Genomic DNA, 1,596 nt, shown 5'->3' with positions numbered 1-1,596 from the left:
CCAATTCTGTCGGACTCTTTTCGTACAACCACGTGGAAGGGTGTAAGCGGGCCAAGAGAGTCAAGCAGAGACTTGGCAGCGAAGTTCCAAAACCATTACTAGCAAATTCAGCTGTGCCGGTCATTGCTGTTTCCAGAGTTGGGACACATCTCTAGCTAGATACGTTTTCTGACAGCCCGGTCGTGCCCTGAATGCCGCTCAGGAATTCAAGTTATTGCCTCCTCGCTGTGCTCAACTTACATCTTGATTTCGTTTGTGTGGGTCTAGATGCAAACCATCTTGGGGTCCTCACGCGTGTTACTTTTCTGTCCCGAATATGTCCATACTGGGGTTCGGTCGACCAAACTGATAGCTTTAGTAGCAATATTGAAGCCACCCAGTCAGCCCAGTCGATGGAGTTGTGAAACGTCACCTAGAGAGTTAGCTAATTTGTGATAAAAGTTGTGCGACTTCTTTGTGGGTATCAATCACACATGGTTTTGTGTGCATGGAGTAGACCCTGCATCCATGTTGTTCAGGCTCTGAACGGCTAGGGATGAAATTAATTGCTGACATCGTCTCATCTGGTCTTCTAGGACTTGTTTACTTCTCCTGCTTAGGTTGGCTCTCTGACAATATGCCAGCCATCGTACAACCATAGATTGGAGAATTCATGGTGGTACGGCAGTGAAAAAGCAGAGTTCTCATATGGTGTTGTCGTCGTGATGGCGATTTCTATCAGAAGCAGTTTTGCTGACACACCCAACCTTCAGGCGAATGTGACTCATTTCTGCTCATGACAATAGGCCTGTTTTATCAGTAGTATTTTTCTGTTTTTTTTCCAGCCACAACGGCTTCCTTCTTCGGATCTACACTATTCTGACAAATATGGACACTTCCGGCTCTGGGCTCAATCTAAACTCGTTGACCAGCGCTCAGAAGGAGCAACTCATGGAACAAATGAAGGCCGAGGTTGCGTTGGCAAGCGCACAAGAGCTTTTACAGGTAAGCGTTCATATTACTTAACTCCTTCCACTTCGCCAGCGAATGTCCGATAAGTGCTTTGAGAAGTGTGTTCCAAAACCCGGCGTGAGTCTGGATAACTCGGAACAGGTTTGTTCATGAAGCTGTTAATCACCCTCTTCCTTTCCACCCAGAAGTGTGTTGGAATGTGCATGGATCGTTACGTTGACGCATGGAACCTTGTTTCCCGAACATTCGCCGCCCGAGTGCGGCGCGAAGCCGAAAAAATGTAGCCCAGGATACATCACTCCTTACCCTAGCCTGTAAATATTTACATGCAATCTAGAGTCTTTCGTGATCGCTGCGTTTTGTCCATAATTCCATCAGCTGGGACAGAGGCGTTAGTCGTTTCAAACTTTGCTTTGGCCTCCCACCCCTTTGTGTGCGATTTACCTTGGAAGGGTTTTATTACGGCAGTGAAGCATCAGTGTTGAACACTGATGTCATGCTGTCAATGATGGTGATGATGATGATGATGATACATTGGAAGGTTCCCATGTTCTCTAGTTTCATCGAGTTTATCAGGTTTCAGGAGGCTGATCAGTTACAATTGTATTGCGCACTTGTTTGATTGTATTCATGCTTTTGAACTGA

At 46.2% G+C, this 1,596-nt stretch overlaps 1 protein-coding gene across 1 annotated transcript in view; it reads left to right on the top strand.

Annotated features, from left to right (window-relative positions):
* T265_11340 (hypothetical protein) overlaps positions 1 to 1,301 on the top strand; it is a gene marked incomplete at both ends in the record, with an annotated part of 2,804 nt that extends 1,503 nt beyond the window's left edge. Inside the window, 3 exons of the mRNA XM_009177971.1 lie at positions 919 to 984; positions 1,024 to 1,092; positions 1,137 to 1,301. Coding sequence (XP_009176235.1) covers positions 919 to 984; positions 1,024 to 1,092; positions 1,137 to 1,235 — 234 coding nt within the window. The remainder of the gene's footprint in view (positions 1 to 918; positions 985 to 1,023; positions 1,093 to 1,136) is intronic.
* Positions 1,302 to 1,596: the final 295 nt, after the last annotated feature.

This window comes from Opisthorchis viverrini (assembly GCF_000715545.1).
Source record: "Opisthorchis viverrini unplaced genomic scaffold opera_v5_476, whole genome shotgun sequence".
Classification (NCBI taxonomy): Eukaryota; Metazoa; Platyhelminthes; class Trematoda; order Opisthorchiida; family Opisthorchiidae; genus Opisthorchis; species Opisthorchis viverrini.
This window is presented reverse-complemented; position numbering and strand designations above follow the sequence as displayed.